The 22,410-nt window shown below is 38.5% G+C and overlaps 1 protein-coding gene across 1 annotated transcript in view; it reads right to left on the bottom strand.

Moving 5' to 3' along the window:
* Positions 1-16,728, bottom strand: part of Dnajc15 (DnaJ heat shock protein family (Hsp40) member C15) — a 74,759-nt gene extending 58,031 nt beyond the window's left edge. Inside the window, exon 1 of the mRNA XM_027928976.2 lies at positions 16,541-16,728. Within this exon, the coding sequence (XP_027784777.1) occupies positions 16,541-16,642 (102 nt within the window). The 5' untranslated portion in view covers positions 16,643-16,728. The remainder of the gene's footprint in view (positions 1-16,540) is intronic.
* Between the last annotated feature and the right edge of the window lie 5,682 nt (positions 16,729-22,410).

Raw genomic sequence — 22,410 nt, 5'->3', positions numbered from 1 at the left:
CACCTGGTTAGAAGGATTTAACAACTTTTAACTTCTTAAATCAGAAAAAGTTCTGACCTGTCTACTTAAAAATACATTTTAGAAATGAATACTTCTAGCCGCCCCCTCCCCCTGCGCCGGCATAGTAGAGGGAACTGGGACCAAACACAGAGCAGGCCCAGCGGCCTGCTGAGGGGCAGAGCCGCCCCCCACCCCCCTCGCCTGCCAGGTAGGGGAAGGGTGACCACAGACAGAAAAGGCCCAGTGGTCCGCGGCGGGACAGAGCTTCCAATCACTCCTGCAAGGTAGGCGGGCCTGCGACCCACCGGCAGAAGAGGAGCAGCGGCCTGCTGGGAGGCAGAGCCGCCCCCTCCCCCCCGCGCCTGCAAGGTAGTCGGAACTGAGACCACCATCAGAACAGGTCAGACCTGCAACCGAGAGACAGAACAGGCCCAGTGGCCTGAGGAAGGGTAGAGCCGCCCCCCCCCCCACACGCCTGCAAAGTAGGCGGACCTGCGACCCACTGGCAGTACAGCCCCAGAGGCCTGCAGAGGGGCAGTGCCGCTGCCTGCGCCTGCAAAGTAGGCAGAACTGCGACCACCGACAGAACAAGCCTAGCGGCCCGCAAAGGGACAGAGCCGCCGCCCGCGCCTGCAAGGACGGCGGACCTGCTACCGACTGGCAGAGCAGGCCCAGCGGCCTGCCGGCGTGGTAGGCACATTGCCCCAATTGGCGGAGGGGCAGAGCCGCCGCCCGTGCCTGCGAGGGAGACTTTGCAACTATACAAGACCAATATAAATATATAGGGGGAAAATTCAATAGCACAACAGTTTCACCAAGAAGAAAGGAACGCGAACAGTATGAAGAGACAAGGAAAGAAAGGACCACAAGCATTGCAGGTCAACTCAACTTTAGAAGAGGTAATAGCTGCAGCTGATGGAATGTCAGATAAAGAATTCAGGATATACATGCTTCAGATGATCTGGAGTCTCAAGGAAGACATCAGACAGCAAAATCAGACAATGAAAGATCACTTCAACAATGAATTACATAAACAAATCCAAGAAGCAAAAGATCAACTATACAGGGAAATAGAGGTTATAAAAAACAAACAAACAGAAATCCTAGAAATGCAGGAAGCAATAAGCCAACTTAAAAACTCAATTGAGAATACTACCAGCAGAGTAGAACACTTAGAAGACAGAACATCAGACAATGAAGATAAAGTATATCAACTTGAAAAGAACATAGACAGCTCAGCAAGACTGTTAAGAAACCATGAGCAGAACATCCAAGAAATATGGGATAACATCAAGAGACCAAATTTAAGAGTCATTGGGATACAGGAAGGAACAGAGTTTCAAACCAAAGGAATGAGCAATCTATTCAATGAAATAATTCGAGAAAACTTCCCAGATTTGAAGAATGAGACAGAACCCCAAATCCTAGAAGCCTACAGGACGCCGAATGTGCAAAATCATAAGAGACCCACACCTAGACACATTATAATGAAGATGCCCAACATACAGAATAAGGAGAGAATTTTAAAAGCTACAAGAGAAAGGAAGCAGATCACATTTAGGGGTAAGCCAATCAGGATAACAGCTGATCTTTCAACACAGACTCTGAAAGCTAGAAGATCCTGGAATAACATATTTCAAACACTGAAAGAAAATGGGTTCCAACCAAGAATTGTGTTTCCAGCGAAATTAAGCTTCAGGATGGAAGATGAAATTAAAACCTTCCACGATAAACAAAAGTTAAAAGAATTTGCAGCTAGAAAACCATCTCTTCAAAACATCCTTGGCAAAACATTACAGGAAGAGGAAATGGAAAATAACAATGAAAACCAACAGTGGGAGGTAGGACACTAAAGGGGGGAAAATAATCAAAGTGGAAAACAAACCATGTTTAGTAACATAAATAAACAAATATGGCTGGAAGAACAACCCATATCTCAATAATAACCCTAAATGTTAATGGCTTAAACTCACCAATTAAGAGACACAGGCTAGTAGAATGGATCACAAAACAAGACCCAACAATATGCTGCCTACAGGAGACGCATTTGATAGGAAAAGACATACATAGGCTGAAGGTGAAAGGTTGGGAAAAATCATATCACTCATATGGACTTCGGAAACAAGCAGGAGTATCCATACTCATATCAAATAAAATAGATTTTAAGCCAAAGTTAATCAAAAGGGATAAAGAGGGACACTACATACTGCTCAAGGGAACCATACACCAACAAGACATAACAATCATAAATATATATGCCCCAAACAATGGTGCAGCTATGTTCATCAAACAAACTCTTCTCAAGTTCAAGAGTCTAATAGACCACCATACAATAATCATGGGAGACTTCAACACACCTCTCTCACCACTGGACAGATCTTCCAAACAAAAGTTGAATAAGGAAACTATAGAACTCAATAACACAATTAATAACCTAGATTTAATTGACATATATAGAATATACCACCCAACATCAAACAGTTACACTTTTTTCTCAGCAGCGCATGGATCCTTATCAAAAATAGATCATATATTATGTCACAGGGAAACTCTTAGACAATACAAAGGAGTAGAGATAATACCATGCATCCTATCTGATCATAATGGAATGGAACTGAAAATCAACGATAAAAGAAGGAAGGAAAAAGAATATATCACTTGGAGAATGAACAATAGGTTACTGAATGATCAATGGGTTATAGAAGACATCAAGGAGGAAATTAAAAAATTCTTAGAGATTAATGAAAACACAGACACAACATATCGGAATCTATGGGACACATTGAAAGCAGTTCTAAGAGGAAAATTCATTGCTTGGAGTTCATTCCTTAAAAAAAGAAAAAACCAACAAATAAATGATCTCATACTTCATCTCAAAATCCTAGAAAAAGAAGAGCAAAACAACAGCAAAAGAAGTAGAAGGCAAGAAATAATTAAAATCAGAGCTGAAATCAATGAAATCGAAACAAAAGAAACAATTGAAAAAATTGACAAAACTAAAAGTTGGTTCTTTGAAAAAATAAACAAAATCGACAGACCCTTAGCCATGCTAGCGAAGAGAAGAAGAGAGAGAACTCAAATCACTAACATACAGGATGAAAGAGGCAATATCACAACAGACACTTCAGAAATACAGAAGATAATCAAAAATTATTTTGAATCCTTATACTCCAATAAATTAGAAGATAGTGAAGGCATAGATAAATTTCTTAAGTCATATGATCTGCCCAGATTGAGTCAGGAGGATATAGACAACCTAAACAGACCAATATCAATTGAGGAAATAGAAGAAACCATCAAAAGACTACCAACTAAGAAAAGCCCAGGACCGGATGGGTATACAGCAGAGTTTTACAAAACCTTTAAAGAGGAACTAATACCAATACTTTTCAAGCTACTTCGGGAAATAGAAAAAGAGGGAGAACTTCCAAATTCATTCTACGAGGCCAACATCACCCTGATACCTAAACCAGACAAAGACACTTCAAAGAAAGAAAACTACAGACCAATATCTCTAATGAACCTAGATGCAAAAATCCTCAATAAAATTCTGGCCACTCGGATACAAAGGCACATCAAAAAAATTGTGCACCATGATCAAGTAGGATTCATCCCTGGGATGCAAGGCTGGTTCAATATAAGGAAATCAATAAATGTTATTCACCACATCAATAGACTTAAAAATAAGAACCATATGATCATCTCGATAGATGCGGAAAAAGCATTCGACAAAGTACAGCATCCCTTTATGTTCAAAACTCTAGAAAAACTAGGGATAACAGGAACATACCTCAATATTGTAAAAGCAATCTATGCTAAGCCTCAGGCTAGCATCATTCTGAATGGAGAAAAATTGAAGGCATTCCCTCTAAAATCTGGAACAAGACAGGGATGCCCTCTCTCACCACTTCTGTTCAACATAGTTCTCGAAACACTGGCCAGAGCAATTAGACAGACGAAAGAAATTAAAGGCATCAAAATAGGAAAAGAAGAACTTAAATTATCACTATTTGCAGATGACATGATTCTATACCTAGCAGACCCAAAAGGGTCTACAAAGAAACTATTAGAGCTAATAAATGAATTCAGCAAAGTGGCAGGATATAAAATCAACACGCATAAATCAAAGGCATTCCTGTATATCAGCGACAAATCCTCTGAAATGGAAATGAGGACAACCACTCCATTCACAATATCTTCAAAAAAAATAAAATACTTGGGAATCAACCTAACAAAAGAGGTGAAAGACTTATACAATGAAAACTACAGAACCCTTAAGAGAGAAATAGAAGAAGATCTTAGAAGATGGAAAAATATACCCTGTTCATGGATAGGCAGAACTAACATCATCAAAATGGCGATATTACCAAAAGTTCTCTATAGGTTTAATGCAATGCCAATCAAAATCCCAACGGCATTTCTTGTAGAAATAGAGAAAGCAATCATGAAATTCATATGGAAAAATAAAAGACCCAGAATAGCAAAAACAATGCTAAGCAGGAAGTGTGAATCAGGCGGTATAGCGATACCAGACTTCAAACTATATTACAGAGCAATAGTAACAAAAACAGCATGGTACTGGTACCAAAACAGGCGGGTGGACCAATGGTACAGAATAGAGGACACAGAAACCAATCCACAAAACTACAACTATCTTATATTTGATAAAGGGTCTAAAAGCATGCAATGGAGGAAGGATAGCATCTTCAACAAATGGTGCTGGGAAAACTGGAAATCCATATGCAACAAAATGAAACTGAATCCCTTTCTCTCGCCATGCACAAAAGTTAATTCAAAATGGATCAAGGAGCTGGATATCAAATCAGAGACGCGCCGTCTGATAGAAGAGAAAGTTGGCTACGATCTACAGTCGGTGGGGTCGGGCTCCAAATTCCTCAATAGGACACCCATAGCACAAAAGTTAATAACTAGAATCAACAAATGGGACTTACTCAAACTAAAAAGTTTTTTCTCAGCAAAAGATACAATAAGAGAGGTAAATAGAGAGCCTACATCCTGGGAACAAATCTTTACTCCTCACACCTCAGATAGAGCCCTAATATCCAGAGTATACAAAGAGCTCAAAAAATTAGACAATAAGAGAACAAACAACCCAATCAACAAATGGGCCAAGGACCTGAACAGACACTTCTCAGAGGAGGACATACAGTCAATCAACAAGTACATGAAAAAATGCTCACCATCTCTAGCAGTCAGAGAAATGCAAATCAAAACCACCCTAAGATACCATCTCACTCCAGTTAGATTGGCAGCCATTATGAAGTCAAACAACAACAAGTGCTGGCGAGGATGTGGGGAAAAGGGTACACTTGTACATTGCTGGTGGGACTGCAAATTGGTGCAGCCAATTTGGAAAGCAGTATGGAGATTTCTTGGAAAGCTGGGAATGGAGCCACCATTTGACCCAGCTATTCCCCTTCTCGGTCTATTCCCTAAAGACCTAAAAAGAGCATACTACAGGGACACTGCTACATCGATGTTCATAGCAGCACAATTCACAATAGCTAGACTGTGGAACCAACCTAGATGCCCTTCAATGGATGAATGGATAAAAAAAATGTGGCATTTATACACAATGGAGTATTACTCTGCATTAAAAAATGACAAAATCATAGAATTTACAGGGAAATGGATGGCATTAGAGCAGATTATGCTAAGTGAAGCTAGCCAATCCCTAAAAAACAAATGTCTAATGTCTTCTTTGATATAAGGAGAGTAGCTAAGAACAGAGTAGGGTCGAAGAGCATGAGAAGAAGATTAACATTAAACAGGGATGAGAGGTGGGAGGGAAAGGGAGAGAGAAGGGAAAATGCATGGAAATGGAAGGAGACCCTCAGAGGTATACAAAAGTACATACAAGAGGAAGTGAGGGGAAGGGGAAAAATAATACAAGGGGGACAAACGAATGTCAGTAAAGGGGGCAGAGAGAGAAGAGGGGAGGGGAGGGGAGGGGGGATAGTAGAGGATAGGAAAGACAGCAGAATACAACAGACACTAGTATGGCAATATGTAAATCAATGGATGTGTAACTGACGTGATTCTGCAATCTGTATATGGGGTAAAAATGGGAGCTCATAACCCACTTGAATCAAATTGTGAAATATGATATATCAAGAACTATGTAATGTTTTGAACAGCCAACAATAAAAAATTAAAAAAAAAAAAAAAAAAAAAAAGAAATGAATACTTCTTTCTTCAGTAAAAACAAGTGCACTGATCTTTGGTACCTTCGGTTTTTATCCTTGCACTTAAATTTGCACCCTGATCATAAAAAAGATCCTGCTGTGTCTCTGACTAGCCTCCTTCCTATCAAGTCCTCCTATAAGCTTTTATTATACCGCTTTGAAATCTCTGGCCAGAAACTCCAAAACTCTCTTTTTTGGCTTTTGTCTGATGTCTACCTTACCTGTAACATTTTGTAGGTTTTCTTATTTCTTCTTGCTTGGGTCTATCCCTTGTTTTGAAAGCTACTTTTACTCTCTTCAGTAGCCTATTTTCCTTTTGGGCAGAAATTTCTTAGTCTGGTTATACAGCTTAAATTTTTATTACACATTATTCTTGCCTTCCTTTTTGAGTTAAGATGAAATAAAATTAACTCTACTTTAAAGCTGAAGAATTAATTTCTAAGCACATTTTGAAGCATCTGAAGACACTGAAAATTACTACAAAAACTAAGACTGTACATCATTTTCCTGAAATTGGATTTCACCAATTTCTGATATCTAAGAGATGAAGTGGCAATATTAAAAGTCAAGGACTTTTGGAGTCAAAACTGGTTTTATATCTTAGTCTTACCGGTTATTAGCAATGTGACCTTGAAATAGTTAATCAATTTCTTTGAGCCTCAAGTTTATCATGTGTAAAATGGTGAAAAATAGCATCTAACTTCACAGGATTATTATGAAAAAATATTATCACATACCTGGTACACAGCAGACATCCACTAAAAGTCAGTTTACTTAATCCTTAACTATTTTTCTTTAAATTTTTTAGCTGTAGATGGATACGATACCTTTATTTATTTTTATGTGGTGCTGGGGATTGAACCCAGTGCCTCACATATGCTAAGCAAGCTTTCTACCACTGAGCTACAACCACAGCCCCTACCTACTCCTTAACTATTTGCTTGTACATAATTAACTCAATAAATTTTTGTATATTCAATGAATAAAAATAGAAAAGACCACTAATATTATGGGAGCAGGACAGAGATGTGAAATTTTTCATTTTATAAAAATTGGATAAAATTGCTTTAGGGTAAATAAATCCAGGGGGTAAAAATAAAACATTTTATGACTACAAGGACCTAAAACAATTCTGTATAAAAATGTCAGTGGAAGATCCTTATCATAGCAAAGCAAGATGACACATGACTCTAATCCCAGCTACTTGAGTGGTTGAGGCAGGAGAATTGTAAGTTCAAGGTCAGCCTGGGCAGCTATGCAAGACCTTATCTCAACATGAAATTTTAAAAGGGCTAGGAATATAGTAGAACATTTGCCAAGCAAGCACAAGGCCCTGATTTTAATTCCCAGTACTAAAGAAAAAAAAAAACTTATCATATTGAGAGAATATAGGTAATAACCTTACTGTTAGGAAGAGGTCTTTTGGAATTTAAAAATGATAATGAATATGAGTCAATAATTCTAAGCTACATAATATTCCAATTGTTTCTAAACAGGAGATAACACGTTTTATATAATGGAAGGAAAGGCTGAAATGGGTGTCCAATTTGCTCATATTCTTCCCTTCTTAAGGTATAGTTCAGTTATTAACTATTTCTCAAAAACCTTTAACTTCCCAAACTAGAAACAATGGGTCATTCCTCTGAACTCAAGCATTTTATCCATTTATCTTTCTTGTGACACTTATGGCTTATTCCTTCATTCACTTGTCTTTAAAAAGACATTTACTAAGTATCTACAACCTGCTCTGTGCTGTGCTTAGCCCTAGGGGAACTTATCAAAGTGAATCAGACATGATTCTTGCTACTGCAGAGTTCTGAGTCGAGAGGACTGGACAAGTCCCTTGAGGACTAAATCCATGTTTGATTCATCTTTGTATCCACTACAGGACTTAGTCTCAGTACCTTACCAAATAAAATGGGACTCTGTAAAAGAATGAACAACAACAACAAAATGACAACACTTACTAAAGTCTATTTTTACTTGGGTATTCAAATTTGATCTAAATGTGCATTCAAGAGAACCTGTTTTTGTAAATAAAGGTTTATTGGAACATAGCCACATTTATGTATTGTCTATGGCTGTGTTTACAACAGTAGAGTAGCCATAAAAGAGGCTACATAGGCTAGAGTCTAAAACGCTTACTAACTTAACACTTTACAATATAGGTTTGCTGTCCTCAGTCCTTAAGGGGTAGCAATCCCTGTATACGTATTTACTCCAGATAAACTCCTGGCTTATAGCTTCCACAAAGTTGATTTTTCCCTCAAATTTACTAATCCAAATTAAATTAACAAACACAGAACCTGTTTCTAAGTTGGAGATTGGAGTTGTTATTGAAAGCATCAATAAGCAAAAAAATAGCCAAAACTTGGGAAAGCAAATCAGAAGAAGTCAGAGTACTATAAGTCACACATATTTATTAGGTGCTTAGATCTTAGGTCATTAAGAGATAACAACTTGAAAGGCTGAGGCAGGAGGATAGCAACTTAGTAAGACCCTACAACAAAATAAAAAATAAGAAGGGCTGGGGATATGGCTCAATGGTTAAGCACCCTGGGTTCTAATTTGTATTACAGTGTAGGCTGGCCATTCATCACTCTATAAAATATTTTCCTAATCCTCTATTTTTCTCCAAAGCAGTTGTTTCATTTGTTAATATAATCATATGAAGATTTAGGGAGCAGCAACTATGTGTGGCATCATTTTGTGAGCTGAAAGAATAAAGATCCTCAAAACTTGATCCCTGCTTGTAAAGATTATCTAATTTCAGTTAAAATACACATATTTCCAAAAAAAAAAGAGTATTATTTTGAATAATGCCAATGAATCAACAAGTGGGCCAAATCAAATCTCTCTTAACACCACTTCAAATATACACCAGGAAGATTATGCTAAGTGAAGCTAGCCAATCCCTAAAAAACAAATGTCAAATGTCTTCTTTGATATAAGGAGAGTAGCTAAGAACAGAGTAGGGTCGAAGAGCATGAGAAGAAGATTAACATTAAACAGGGATGAGAGGTGGGAGGGAAAGGGAGAGAGAAGGGAAAATGCATGGAAATGGAAGGAGACCCTCAGAGGTATACAAAAGTACATACAAGAGGAAGTGAGGGGAAGGGGAAAAATAATACAAGGGGGACAAACGAATGTCAGTAAAGGGGGCAGAGAGAGAAGAGGGGAGGGGAGGGGAGGGGAGGGGAGGGGAGGGGGGATAGTAGAGGATAGGAAAGACAGCAGAATACAACAGACACTAGTATGGCAATATGTAAATCAATGGATGTGTAACTGATGTGATTCTGCAATCTGTATTTGGGGTAAAAATGGGAGCTCATAACCCACTTGAATCAAATTGTGAAATATGATATATCAAGAACTATGTAATGTTTTGAACAGCCAACAATAAAAAAAAAAAAAATATACACCAGGAGAAAAAAAAAGAAAAGAAAAATCAAATGTTCCACTCCTATGAATCAAAAAAATTCTGAAAACTGGGAAAACAGCCCATTCTATCATAGTTGCTACTGTTGGAAAAAAAAAAAAAAAACAGAAAAAAGAAAAAAAAAGGCATGAAAATTGTTTACAAATTCCTTAAGGCATTTTATTCTCCCAAAACAGCATAAGCAGTAAATAACCTTCTATATAAATACAAATTGCTGAAACTGTAATAAAATGCTAAAATGTCTATCTTGAGACTGCAACATTTGAGTTCAAGATAGATAATAGTCATACCAGAGGGAAATTAAAAAGGAAAAAAAAAAATTATTCTCCTTCCTCAAAAGGAAGTTGTCAATAAGCATTCAGACACTTAATCTCATTTTATCTAGCTTCAACCTAAAGATGCACACCTGAATTTGCTCAGTTCTTGTCCACCAGAACAACCCATAATCTGTATCTCCCTCTTAAAGCTCACATAAACATCTCCAAAGCGTGAAAATGATTTGTCTAAAAGCAAGTTCAGAAACTTGAACAAATAAAACAAAGTAAAGAAGCTGCTCTTAGGATGACACAAAAAAGTATGAAATATTTTTCTTTAACTCCTTGATAAACATTAATTCCTATTATTTTCAAGGCCTCCTCTCCTTTTCCTAACACAGCTTTGGCAGCTTCCCACTGCTTTCAGCATTTCCAAGTTCCCTCCAAATTAATATCAACAATTTTATCTTTATCTCATTGGTCACTGCATAGATTAGCAATTCCTACCAGAAGCAGAACAGAAACATCTGAAAACCCATGAGACCTTTCTTGGTTGCAGGATAATCTGGATAAGAAGGAGAGTACTTTATGGACAGGGTGCTACTGATCCTATAAGTCCTAAAATGTGTAAGACAACACAATACCAAAAAGAACTGTCTGCATCCCTGAAGATTTTAAGATTCCTCTGGACCTTAGTAGGTAAATAGTCTATATATGATCATTTTAGTCCAGAACTTTACTATATAGAAATTATACCATTTTTGTACCATTTTAGTGTAGACTGACTATTCCCTAAGTACAACTGCCATGTAATTTGAGGGAAAGAGTCCAATTTTGTTCAAAATTTTACCATGAATTGCTTACCATTTGTGAATTGGCCATTTGTTAGCCAAATTGAAAAAGAAACAATCTGAAGAAAATGGCCCTATGATATCTGAAATGCCAATATATCTAATAGTCTACATTTGTAATTGTGGCATACACAAGTGATTCTTTGTACTGTTGCAGTATACAGGGAACAAACTTACTTCACTGTGTCTCCTAACATAGTCATGCCTGAGCATTTTCATATTTAAAGTCACATATTATTTTCTGATAAAATACTTATTTCACCTTTATGTATGTTTCTTTTCTTTTTAACAATACTGGCAATTGAGCATAGGGCCTCGTACTACCATTAAGCTACATCCTCACCCTCACTTTTATGCTTCAATTAGAATATTATATTGATTTTTTAAAATCTCATTTCAGGATATTATAGGAGAGTTTACAAAATATTTGCTATAAAAGAGACACTGAGATGGAGAGATTGAGAATCACTGGTCCACAATTTTAGATTCACATGCCTAGACTACTAAAAAAGGCCTCCTGATATCCTGGATTCTGTATATTCTCTCCCCTTCCAGGTAAAATACCTAAAAATGCAAAAATCACCAATATTAGAGCTTCCAACAGCCCAACAAATCAGATTGATAGAGATATTTTTACAACTTTCTATAAAGAAATTCCTTCTACCTAGTCTTATCCAGCTACATCAAAGACTGAACAATTATCCAGAGAGTCTTATCTCTAAGTCAGCAAGTTATACTGGGAAGAATGCAGTCTTCAGAATCCTAAGTCTGCCACTCATTAGGGGAATAATCTTGGGCAAGTTACATACAACTTTCTGAAGAATTGTTTCCTTGTTTATTAAGTGAAGAACTTCTTCACAGGGTTGTGGAAGGAGTGAATCAGGCAGATCAGAAAATCAAAGTGTTTGCTACTTTAAACTTTTGTTTTGTTCACTTCAGTATTCCAAGGTCCAAAGATGGTACCTGACACCTAGAAGTACTCAAGAAATGTTTGTTGAGGGACCAGGGTTGTGGCTCAGTGGTAGAGCGCTTGCCTAGCATACATGAGGCACTGGGTTTGATTCCCCAGCATTATATGGAAATAGACAAATACAATAAAGGTATTGTGTCCATCTACAACTAAAATAATAACAATAATATATTTTTTAAAGAAATGTTTATTGAATGAAAGCAAACTTGATTTACTTGTTTTCAGGAACCTTCCTGGGTTAGTCTACCTAATTGATCCAGAAATGTATCAGTAATGTATCAAGTAATGATAATCGAGTCCTTACAAATGGAATGCTTAATAGAAAGTCAAAATTGAAACTCTGCTTAGAAAACTAAGAAAAATGCTGAAAAATGACAAGTCAACATAAAAAAAATCACAAAACAGTGTGACCAGTAAAAAAATGGTATTAGTGCATTTAAAAAAATGGTATTAGTGCATTTAATTAGTGCACATTGGAGTAGCACAGAAGGTGGGGTGGGAAAAGGATAAAACCATCACAGTTACAGCCTTTCTCCATCTAATCCATTCTTCTTATACATGGTCTGAGAGAACTTTTTTTTTGTACTGGAGGTTGAACCCAGGGGTGCTATACCACTGAGCTATATCCCAGACCTTTTTATTTTTTATTTTGAGACAGGATCTTATTAAGTTGCTTAGGGCCTCACTAAGTTGTTGAGGCTGGCCTCAAACTTGAGATCCTTCTGCCTTACCCTATCAAGTTGATGGGATTACAGGTGTGCAACACCATGCCTAACTGAGACACTTACTAATAGCCCAAACCTCTGCTGTTCTAGGCATCAAAATGGTACTCTGACCTAAGGACATACAACTCTTTCATATAGTACTAAGATGCTGCCTATGTTCTAGTACCTGTTCCCTTTATCTCTTTCTTTTTATAGCTCATACATTGCTTTTTTATTTTTATTTTTTTAAGGTAATGCCTTTTTTATTATTAGTTGCTCATGACAATACAATGATCTTGACATATCATATATTTAAATCAAATGGGGTATGAATTCTCATTTTTCCAAGTGTACAGGTTGCAGAATCACATTGGTTATACGGCCACGTATGTACATACAGCAATACTAGTGTCTGTTGTATTCTGCTGCCCTTCCTATCCACCCCTCCCCTCCCACCACCTCTCTCTACCCAATCTAATGTGACACATTTCCTTTTTTTTTCCTTCCCCCTCACATCATACATGTATTTTGTATAACGATGGGGGTCTCCTTCCATCTTCCATGCGACTCCCCTTCCCCCTCCCATTCCCTCTCACCTCTCTTCCCTATTTAGTGGTAATCTTCTTCTCATGCTCTTCCTCCCTACTCTGTTTTGAGTCAACCCCCTTATATCAGAGAAGACATTCGGCATTTGTTTTTTAGGGATTGGCTAACTTCACTTAGCATTATCTGCTCTAATGCCATCCATTTCCCTGCAAATATCATGATCTTGTTATTTTTTAGTGCTGCGTAATATTCCATTGTGTATAAACGTCACATTTTTTTTTATCCATTCATCTATTAAAGGGCATCTAGGTTGGTTCCACATTCTAGCTACTATGAATTGTGCTGCTATAAACATTGATGTGGCTGTGTCCCTATAGTATGCTCTTTTTAGGTCTTTTGGGTATAGTCCGAGAAGGGGAATAGCTGGGTCAAATGGTGATTCCATTCCCAGCTTTCCAAGGAATCTCCATACTGCTTTCCAAATTGGCTGCACCAATTTGCAGTCCCACCAGCAATGTACAAGTGTACCTTTTTCCCCACATCCTTGCCAGCACTTGTTATTGTTTGACTTCATAATGGCTGCCATTCTTACTGGAGTGAGATGGTATCTTAGAGTAGTTTAAATTTGCATTTCTCTGATTGCTAGAGATGGTGAGCATTTTTTCGTGTATTTATTGATTGATTGTACATCCTCCTCTGAGAAGTGTCTGTTCAGGTCCTTGGCCCATTTGTTGATTGGGTTATTTATTTTTTTGTTGTTTAACTTTTTGACTTCTTTGTATACTCTAGAGATTAGAGCTCTACCTGAAGTGTGAGGGGTAAAAATTTGTTCCCAGGATGTAGGCTCCCTATTTACCTCACATATTATTTCTCTTGCTGAGAAAAAACTTCTTAATTTGACATCCTATTTGTTGATTCTTGATTTTAACTCTTGTGCTATAGGTGTGCTATATTTGTTCCCTTTATCTCTGAGAACTCCACTGATCAAGAAGATAGCCACTTGCACATGGGGCTACTAAGCATTGAAAAAGTGATTAATTGAAATTAAGATGTGCTGTATAAGTGTAAAAAAGAATATAAAATATTTTAATTTTATCATGATTACATGTTATTCTTATAAATGTATCAGATTAAATAGAATACACTGTTAAAATCAAATTGACTTGTTTCTTTTACTTTTTCTTAAATGCTGACACATTTCTCCCCATACACATAATCTTTTTTTAAACTTTATTTTTGTGTTCAGTTTTTTTTTCATGTGGTGCTGAGATTCCAACCCAGTGCCTCACATGTGCTAGTAAAGCACTCTACCAATGAGCCACAACCCCAGTCCCTCTTTTACTTTTTAAATGACTACATATGCACCTCAGAAGAATGAAACTCAACTTCTACCTCTTATCAGTTAAAAAGTTAACTCCAAATAGATGATGATGAGGAGGAGGATGATGATTACTTCTGTTTGTACTGGAGATTGAATCTAGGGGTGCTTTACTACTGAGTCATATCCTCAGCCCTTTTTATTTCTTATTTTGAGATAGGGTCTCACTAAGTTGCTTAGGGCCTGACTAAATTGCTGAGATTGGCCTCCAAAGTTTCTGGCATTGTGGATGTGTACCACCAGGCCCTGCTAGCTTAACGACTTAAATGTGAGACCTGGAACTATAAAAATGCTATGCTAGAATAAAACATAGGAAATGCTTCAGGACACTGGACTGTGCCAGAATTTGGGGCACAAGACCCTGAAAGCACAGAAAGCAAAAGCAAAAACTGACGAATGGGACTATATCAAACAACAAAGTTTCTTCACATGAAAAAAGGAAACACTCATCAGAATGAAGGGACAATAGAACTGGAGAAAACTATTTGTAAACTATATATCTGACAAGAAAGATATTACACAGAATATGTAAAGAACTCAAAAAACTCAATAGCAAAAAGCCAATAACCAGATTTAAAATATTATTAATGACCTAAATAGGCATTTCTCAAAAAAAACAAAACAAACAAACAAAAAAAACAGAATCCAAAATGATCAACAGGTATATACAAAAAAAGAGGTCAACATCACTGTCATCAGGGAAATGCTAATCAAAACCACCAAAGATATTACTGGAGTTACTAATAATGGCTATAATCAAAAAGACAAAAGCAAACTAACGCTGTCAAGATTTTGGAGAAAGGGAAACCCTTGCATGTCATTGGTAGAAATGTGAATTACTATTATGGAAAACAGTATGTAGGTTCTTCAACAACTGAAAATAAAACTACCTACAATCCAGTGATTCCCGCCAGCCTCAGAAACTTAGCAAGACCCTAACTCAAAATAAAAAAATAAAAAGGGCTAAGATGTGGCTCAGTGGTTAAGCAGTGCTGGGTTCAATTCTGAGTACCAAACTAAATAACTAAATAAATAAATGAACAAATAAGTCAATGAGCTCTTCTGCATGCCCATGTTCACTGCAGCATTATGTACAATAGGCAAGAAATGAAAATGACCTAAGGGTCCATCAAATGATGAATGGATAAAGAATATATGGTATGGTAAATATAATGGAATACTCTTCAGCTATAAAAAATAAATAAATAAAATCCTGTTACTGGCCACAATAAAGATGGAACTGGAGATCATTATGTTAAACGAAATAAAGCAAGCACAAGAAAGTCAAGTACCATAAGATCTCACTCCTATGTGAAATTATAAACAACTTGATCTCATAGAGTTTAAGAGTAGAATGCTGGTTAACACAAGCTGGGGACAGCAGGGTAAAGAGGGATAGGCAGAGGTCGATGGGTACTAAGTTACAGGACAGATACAGATAGAAGTTCTGATGTGCCATTGCACAGTAGAGTGAAAGAAAGGTTCTTGAATGTTTTTCCCGTAAAGGAATGATACATGTTTGAGGAGACAAATTTGCTTACCCGGACTTAAACATTACACAACGTATACATGTATCGAAACATCCGACGGTACCCCATAAATATTTTAAATATTTTACTTTTTATGCATGAGTCTTAAAATAAATATGTTTCCAAAAAACTTAAAATACAAATGTGACTTGCATTGTTTCCATTGGACACTCCCCTTTCCCAGCTCTAACTTGCCACGTGAATAAACTACTTGCCCTTCTGGTTGGACCGTTCGTCTGCCCCAGACTTCCCAGCCTTTGACTAAAGCACTGTGCGCTCTTCTTTCCCCTGGGTGGCTGTTTTTGCGGATTCTTCAGATGGTGGTTTTTAACCACCGCTTTCCCCAAGAGGAGTCCTGGGTCTCTACCATATCCCCTGCAAGACCTGACTCGAGTCTCCGACACGAAAGGATAATCCAGCCCACAGCACTCAGTATCTTGTCTCTGCAGTGGCGGGTCTTCTCGTCTGTCTGTCCGCGACAAGACTGAAAGCTCCTTGCGGAGACACAGACCTCAGAAAGGCCGTCTTCCACGCCTCGTCGCCAGAGCCCAGCGGAGCAGGCTCTCCGCCTAACAGATGAGCGGCCGGAGTGGGACAGAGAAAGGACGCGGGGAGTACAAAGTCGCAAAGGGTACAGAGCCGCACGGGCGAGGTCGGACTCACCAGTCGGTGGTCGAGTTCGGCGTCCGGCAGTTTCCCCGTAGGCTGCGAGTACTCGGCGTAACGCAGCGTTTCGCTGGAAGCGACGCCACCGCCGGCAGCCATGGCAATGTGGTCCCGGGAAACGCGCTGGGCCGCCGCCTACGAGGCGGCCGCAGGGACAAACTAGTCAGACTGGTTAATTTCGCGATTTTAGTGGCTTCTTCATTGGCCAAGTTGGTGAAAGAGGAACAATAGAGCAAGTTCCCACTTCCCTTCCGGCCAATCTGTCCCTATCAGAGACAGGGTCATACTCTGAGGGGAGGGTTCCGGAACGTGTAGGCTTTTTGTTTGTTTGCCACCAAAGGCAAAACTGGGGCACCTGGGACATTGCATGGTGGCCGCCGCCCCAGGTCGCCGCAAGGCCTGGGCTTCCAACCTGTGGTCTGAGGTTGGTCTAGTGGGATGTCTGGGCCAGGAGACAGGAAGCCCACTGTAGTGCCAGAGAGCGGTGCCTGCCTTTCTTCCTACCCGCAACTGGTCACACTTCTGTTTAATGCCTCAATTCTCCCACACAGGAGGAGGCAGTTAGATAACTCCACCCCCATAGATGAATGGCTACATTTATGGTGAAATTAGAAGAAGCTGGTAAGCGAGTACATAAATCTCACTCCCTACCAGTTTTGTGCTTACTTGGATGGAGAAAGACCCTCTGTATTATTAACTTTAAAGTCAAGCTTTTTGGATAAAAAATTAAGCAACATTTGAAGCTTGTATAGTGTTCCCAGCCCCTATACCAACTTGGGAACACTTTAGCCCTTTAGTGCAAAATCAGCTAAGGAGAAGTCTTTTTTTCCCCCCTATTCCTGAATTAAAGGTTTTAAGTGTCATTCATTTCTGAATGTAGTTAATTTTATTATAACTTCTAAGAAGTTAGGGCGTGGAGGATTTCACAATTTAATAGGGAAGATAACGTTTACACCCTGTTAATACCCTTTCTGATAATTGCCCTTTCTGACTGGACCTTTGTCTGCCCCAGACTTAAGCATATGCATTGTTCAGCAATACTGAGACCTGGAGAGGGTATTAGCATGTGGTTCCTCTTTTAGGTTTTGTGTTCCTGAAAATGCTCATTAACCTCTCCAAATCTCTTTATCTGTAGGAGGGGAAGAACATTTGTCCAACATTCTGACTCAGAGAAGTTGTAAGGGTAAAAAAGGAAAAGGGCTACTTGGACTGAGGCAGGAGGATCACAAGTTCAATGCCAGCCTGAATAACTTAAGTGACTGTCTCAAAATAAAAACAAAAAGGACTGGAGATGTAGCTCAGTAGTAGAGGGCCCTTGGTTTCAATCCCCAGAATCCTCCCACCCCACCCCCAGAAAAAAAGAAAGGAAAAGAAGGGAATGGGAAAATGGAAACAACAACTGCAGTGTTGGAGTTTAGAGGAGGAAATGGCTACTTTTAGAGGGGTTGTCAGAGAAGATTTGGTAGAGGTTCAGCCATTGAAATGGTCAGTAAAGATGTCAGAAATTTCAGCTAGAAACAAACACAAAGAAATGAAAAAGGTGTCATGTAGGACTATGTTAAAAGTATTCCAAGGATCTTCAGAGACATAATCTTATTACAGAAATTAATTTTTATTAAGCCAATTCCTAACTATGAAGGATACTGGTAAATAAATCAGATGAATTATATTGGGGCCTCTAGGTCATTTATTCATTCAGTCAATAAATATCGAGCATCTGTTAGGTCTCAGGCAATGCTGGATATTGGGCCTTTAACATCAAGGCAAACAAATAAGGTCTCTGGGTCCTTGGAGTTTATAGTCTGTCAGAGGTTTATGACATACCCTAGCAGCTGGGTCCTAGCAGTCACAGGCTTCTGTCCTAGAGCAAATGAGCAATTAGATCAGACCCAGGTGAACTGTAGCTACCCCCCCCCACCCCAGTTGCCCTTGCTCAAGAATTGGGGGGAAGTTCTCCCCCCCCAAAAAAAAACCAAGAAAAGGGGAAAGGGATGTTGTGGTGATAAATACAATCAATAAGAATGTAAGTTATAGTTTATACATTAGTAAAAAATATAGATTATAGATATAAGACTTTGATAAGTGAGATAAGAATTATAAAGCAGAAACTGTCATAGATAGGCCTAAGATTCCATTTTGCTGCCTTCTATAAAAAACTGTTACAAGAGCTATTTCTGAAACTGAAATGAAAGCTGTTTTCCTATTAGAAAATTTGTTTTCCTATTAAAAAATTGTCTTTCTGTACTTTGTACCCCACAAATTTACTCAGGATGCAGTGGTGGTTATGGTGAGCTATATCCTGGGTGTGAAGGCCCTTGTGGGTCTACATGACTTTGAAATAAATTCTTGCCCCACTGACTCCCTCCAAAATTCAAGATGCGAGTGTCTAGCACCTGCTTGAACCCAGGACTGTGGTCAACTGAAGTACAAAGCAAATGGTTTTTTAGCTTCCATTTATTGCTTGCTTGCTGACTGGAAAATTCCAGTCCTGCCTAGAGCCCACAAGTCCCACTTATTAATATTTTAATTTCTCTGATTGGCTAGCTTAAATGACGATAAGCAAGTCACTGAATTGTGGTTTTTGTGCTTATATTCTCTTTGGATGGACCAGGAAGCTGCTGTCCTCCCACAGAGCTTGAGTCTCTGGGGTAGGTGACAATCCCTGGCCCAATAAATAAAGATCTCTTTTGATTTGAAATTTGGACTTAGAGTGAGTGCTTTCTGAGGTATCTCCCCATAACAGGGAGAACTAAGCTTCAGAGAGAATAGCAAGGTCAGAGCTAGAAGGTGGGCTCAGCAGGGTTGAATCTCTCAGGTCAGATCCCTGCCTGAGAGGTCAGAGTTATTGTTGGCTGCTTCTCAACTTCACTGACCCCATTCTACTGCAGCCTCAGGTATCTTACAGAAGTAGCCCATTTTTAAAGAAAATCTCCTCCACAAATCTCATTCCTTAATCTTTGGTTCTTTAATAGGCTCGCCTTTACTAGCAAAGAGAAGATAGACAAAAGAACAATGAAGTCTAAAAGGATCTCTCCCTAATTTAGCTACACTCCCTTTTCTGGTTCCTTGAGAATGAGGACAAATGCTTTTTGTGAAATTCAAAGGGGAGGCCCTATTAAATTTTCATTGGCTTATTTTTATTAATTGTACCATTTTAAATTTGTTTCGTCTCAAAGACAGATTATATTATGTTCAATAGATTTTATTAAAGAAAAAAAGTGAAAAAGTATTTATTATTTATTGTGGTTCTAGGACTTGAAACTAGAGGCACTCTAACCACTGAGCTACATCCCCAATCCCTTTTAAATTTTTTTATTTTGAGACAGGGTCTCACTAAGTTGTCAAGGTTGACTTTGAACTTGTGAGGGTTCATAATACTAATAATACATTGTTGTGGGGGTAGAGGAGTCTGGACAACGGGGAATTAGCAGGAAGCAGTTTATTGGCTGGTTCAGAAGGCGGGCTTTCACCACATTCAATCAATCCCTCTGAACCCCGAGTTCAGAAAGTTTTAGAACTTTATACCCAGTATGAAGGGAGAGGGGCTCAAAGGCTCACAATCCACAGAAGGACACATAACAGTAGGGTTTTGTTTTGTTTTTCCTACTGTTCTGGGCAACCAATTCAGGCCAAGGACACTCTCTGAAAATCAGTGCCATGAAAAGGAAGAGTTCTCCTCCTCCTTTCTTGTTGCTGGCTTCCTGGCCAATGCCTCTGTGAAGGCCTTGGGCTAGTCTTTCTTATGGACTCTGCCTCTGCAAGCATACCCCCCCACACCACCTGAAAATTCTTTTGCAGAAGTTTTGCTGAGAGTCTAAGAAAAATTATGGCAAGGGTCTCTGGAGAAACTTAATTAAATTTTTCTGTGGAGGAGGGGGTTGCCACTACAACATTAAATATTATATTTTAACATCATATACAAATCAGTTTTTTTTGGCTCTTGACTCAGCTTCCCGCTTGACTCAGCTTCCCGAGTCACTGGTTTTAAAAAGTGCTTTAATATTTTGCTGTTTTAGCAAATAAACAACAACAACAACAAAAACTCCATCTCTCTGTGCCTCAGTTTCCTTATCAAAAGCAAGCAATAAAACCTCCCTTGTGAAGGTTAAATGAATTGACTTTGTAAGCTGTTGGAACAGTGCCTGATCTCAGTAAGTTCTTTTTTTAGATTTTTTTTTTTTAGTTGTCAATGGACCTTTATTTTATTTATTTATATGTGGTGCTGAGAATCAAACCCAGTGCCTCACACATGCTAGGCAAGTGCTCAGCTACCACTGAGCCACCACCCCAGTCCCCTCAGAAGTTCTACTAAAGTAACAGTTACTATTTTCTTTATACTACCTCTTTCATTATTTATTTTTCTTCTTATCATCCTACCTCCACCAGCAGTTGAACATTATAAAATTTGAAATTATAAAATTTGATGTAACATTAAGTAGTGATAAACTGTACATATGGGAGTTAGTATAAAAATGAAATCAAATATCTTGGAAAGGCCTGATAAAATCGAGTTATTGAAAAAGAAAGCTGTGGCACAGGGGGGCATGGGAAGGAAATCACAAAAATTGAATCTGATTCTACATTCAGTTTGCCCTTGTTCCTTCTTCATTTTAAATAAATCCTAATTAGGAATCCTAGAGGAAGGGTTTTGATTTCAGAAGAGGGCAAAACTGAATCAGAGGACCCACATCCACATAAAATTCTTTGACCCTGCAAATATAGAGTACATGAATAGATAGACAATGTATCTGAGGTAGTAATACACACTGTTTTATGCATTAAAGTGTTACTGAGGTAGGAAGACAGTTATTAGGGAAAAAATGTCTTAAAAAAAACTCTTTGGAGGGCTGGGGATATAGCTCAGTTGGTAGAATGCTTGCCTTGCATGCACAAGGCCCTGGGTGGGCTCATATCCCTAGTACCCTAAACAACAACAAACAAACAAACAAACAAGAAACCTCTTTGGTGAAGATAATGAAAAAAAACTTGAGAAATTGATTTATACATACTGATAAAAATGATATTTGATTTAGTATTATAAACAGATTTAACTTTTTAATTTTTTTTTTCAATTAACTCACCAACCACCGGTTAGGGAAGAGTCTGGATTACAGTGGGCACAAAGGAGAAGGTGTCTGGGATGCTTAAAGGAGGAGTGAGAAAACTGGCACTCAGATGACAATGGAAGGATGACACAGGTTTGCTGCACTGGTGAGAATGAGGCAGGCTTGGAGGGAGGTTCAAGAAAGCAATGTGTGAGAACAGTATTATGCATCTTTTAGTTTTGCTAAACCTTGAATTGTAAAGAAGAGAATCAAGATGGATGAAGGTGAACAGATAACCAAAGGCCAGATATTGAACGGCTTTATATAATAAGCAAAGGCATTCAGAATTTTATTTTATAAGTAAAGACAGGACATCAAAAAGATGTTGAATCCAATAGTGACAATAGTGACATGATCAGATCTACATACTAGGAAGATCATTCTAGTAGCACTGTAGTGATGGGCCCAAACTAAGGAGGAAGTTACCATCATTGTCTGAGTAAGAGGCCTGAACCAGAGCAGTGACAGGGAACATGGAAAGGAAGAGTATAGTGACTTTTATTGGTTTCTTCCTCACATTCAATTCCCCTTGACTACTGCCAACCTGGAGCTTAGCATTGATTGTACCACTTAACCTCTGAGTAGGCTCTGATTGACCTAAGCCAACCAATGCACACTATCACTCTAGACATGATGTTTGTCCATGGATGGACACTTTGCCCTTCTGGGATACAGGGAGTACAGAAAAGGTTTACCGAATGCTTCTGAAAAAGCAGCTTCTTCTCTCTTTAGCTGGACATGCAAAAAGAAGCATGAAGTCCT

The sequence above is a fragment of the Marmota flaviventris genome, chromosome 4 (assembly GCF_047511675.1).
Source record: "Marmota flaviventris isolate mMarFla1 chromosome 4, mMarFla1.hap1, whole genome shotgun sequence".
NCBI lineage: Eukaryota > Metazoa > Chordata > Mammalia > Rodentia > Sciuridae > Marmota > Marmota flaviventris.
Note: the sequence above shows the minus strand (reverse complement) of the source record. Positions and strands in the feature narration are given on the sequence as shown.